General features: G+C 57.2%; 1 protein-coding gene across 1 annotated transcript in view; it reads left to right on the top strand.

The window, feature by feature from the left end:
- Positions 1–2,432: 2,432 nt before the first annotated feature.
- LOC106806150 (thyrotropin-releasing hormone-degrading ectoenzyme-like) overlaps positions 2,433–2,645 on the top strand; it is a 45,606-nt gene continuing 45,393 nt past the window's right edge. Inside the window, exon 1 of the mRNA XM_014808013.1 lies at positions 2,433–2,617. Within this exon, the coding sequence (XP_014663499.1) occupies positions 2,466–2,617 (152 nt within the window). The 5' untranslated portion in view covers positions 2,433–2,465. The remainder of the gene's footprint in view (positions 2,618–2,645) is intronic.

Genomic DNA, 2,645 nt, shown 5'->3' with positions numbered 1-2,645 from the left:
TATCTATCTATCTATCTATCTATCTATCTATCTATCTATCTATCTATCTATCTATCTATCTATCTATCTATCTATCTATCTATCCATCTATCCATCTATTCAGCAAACTATCTATCTATCTATCGATCGATCGATCGATCGATCAATGTCTTTCTCTCTCTCTTGCTCTCTGTTTCTTTCTACCCCTCTCTCTATATATATCTCTCTCTCTCACACACTCTCTCTGTCTGTCTCTCTCTCTCTCTCTCTCTCTCTCTCTATCTCTATCTCTCTTTTTCTCTTTTTCCATATAAATAATATGAGCAAACAGATGATAATTGGGAGAGGATTATAGCGATTGAGGAGGCTGCGTGATAGAACGTTCAATTGTGGTAAACAGTCGAGGCGGTCGTTGACGCCCACGGTATTCACACGCACCCGCACGCACTCGGGTGGGCACGCAGCACGAACACCCATGCACATACGCACACCCACACCCACACACGCACACACGCGCGCGCGCACACACACACACTCACACGCACGCACGCACGCACGCACGCACACACACACACACACATATGTAACACACACACTCACAAGCACTCACGCTCACGAACACTCTCGCACAGGCCCACAGACGCACACACACACACACACACACACACACACACACGCACACACACTCACTCACACAAACACACGCACGCACACACTCAAACATACGCACGCACACCCACGTACGCACGAACACGCACGCCCACCGCGCGTGAATCCCGCCCGCCTCACGCCCTCCGACTGCGCTTCTAGTATCGGCGTGATGCAGCAGCGTAAGCGGATAGCCACCGCAGCTGTTATTGTTGCGGGCGTGCACGCAGGCTGCCCGTGCGCACCGCTCCGTGCACGCAGGCGCGCGCGCGCACGCCGGCAGCGAGCGAACGCCGAGCGATGCGCGCGCACCCCGTCCGCCGTCGCATCTCCGTCGCCAGCTCTCTCTCCGGCTCTCGCTCTCGCTCTCGAGTCAGTGGCTGACAGAGATACGGACGCAGCTGCACGCGTGCGGTACAGAGCGACATGTGAAGCCATGAGACGGCCACAGTGACTGCCGCCGCTTTGTAACTAGGTCTATACTCCGTGATCACACGCCGTCAAGGTCTTATCTCAGGCCCATGGGCCTTTTGTGATGAATGGCTGCATGGGTGGTTATATATGTACATATAAACTTTAATTTATATACATTTATAGCAGCGCAATTTTAACCGCGCTCGAGTACACAAGAGAGGGTGTACTTGCCTGACGTTCACGCATTAAGGCTCTCTTTCTCTCTGTGTAGGTGTGCCCGCGCGCGTGCGCGCGTGTCTGTCTGTGTGCGTGACTCGGGTTTCAAATTCAGCGCAAGGCAAAGTGACGTGAGTTTGCCGCGTTGAAAACCGCGCGAGTGTGACTTCAGCGATAGCATTATAAGAAACTCGCTGCCTAACGCATCAGTAGGCGAGGCGACGCGCTGCTGCTGCTGTGTTTCTCGCGCGTTCTCGCGCGCCCTTCTCTCGCTCAGAAATCACGCCACGCCGACAATCAGTATACCACGACGCCACCGCTGACCGGCAGGCACTCGGCGCGGCCGCTACGTAGTGAACAGTAAGACATGCTCATACCTGCGCTACGAAAAGCATGTTTTTAGGACGCATCGACTGCCGAGCACACGACGCTAAGAAGCTACTGCATTCAGTTCGAACTCGATCGACGACGATGTTACAACTCTCATCGGCGCCGGATAATTACGCGTTGAGAGGGATCGTTGAACGCTATGTCAGCTGCTGCTGCTACTGCTGCCGCTGCTCATAGCTGCTAGCTGGTTGTATAGCGCGCTCCCGCGTTTCGTGCCATATTGAATGGGTATATTACGGCGCCTGATCATGGAGCCCACGGACGCGAGCAAAGTGAACGGTGAGCTACTCGTGCTCGATCCCAACAACCCGTACAACGAGACGACGATTAAGGTGATGCCCGCCAGACGGCGCTCGGTGCCCTGCTCCAAGCGACAGCTGCTGTTCTTGCTCGCCGTCCTCGTCGTCGCCGTCGTCGCCCTGCTCGTCACCGTCGCGCTGCTGCTGTCCGTCTACGCGACGGCGACCGCCGACGACGACGCGGCGGCAACGGCCGGCGACGCGGCGGCGCAGGTGTACGAGACGCCCGTGCAGACGGCCAACGTGCAAGTGACCGAGCCGTGCCCAGTGGTATGGGACGACATGCGGCTGCCGACGTCGCTCGTGCCCTACAACTACGACGTCACCTACCGCGTCGACTTCGCGCGCAACGTGTTCGTCGGCGGCGTCGACGTGCACGTCAACTGCACCGAGCCGACGCGCTTCGTCGTGCTGCACGCGGCGGCGCTGAACGTGAGCGCCGAGCGCGTCTTCGTCGCCGACATGGAGTACGAGCGCAACGTCAGCGTCGAGTGTCACCGTCGTCTGCCCGAGTATTCGATGTACGTGCTGCGGCTGCGGGAGACGCTGCTGCCGACGCGCCTCTACAGAATCAGCTTCGGGGAATTCTCCGGGAGGCTGCAGGACGGGGAAGGGTGGCTGCAGGATGGCTTCTATAGCGGCGCCTACACGGATGCGACTGGGCGCGAACAGTAAGTATTGTATATGGGGGGAGGTGTG

This window comes from Priapulus caudatus, unplaced genomic scaffold (assembly GCF_000485595.1).
Source record: "Priapulus caudatus unplaced genomic scaffold, Priapulus_caudatus-5.0.1 Scaffold144, whole genome shotgun sequence".
Taxonomy (NCBI): Eukaryota; Metazoa; Priapulida; class Priapulimorpha; order Priapulimorphida; family Priapulidae; genus Priapulus; species Priapulus caudatus.
Note: the sequence above shows the minus strand (reverse complement) of the source record. Positions and strands in the feature narration are given on the sequence as shown.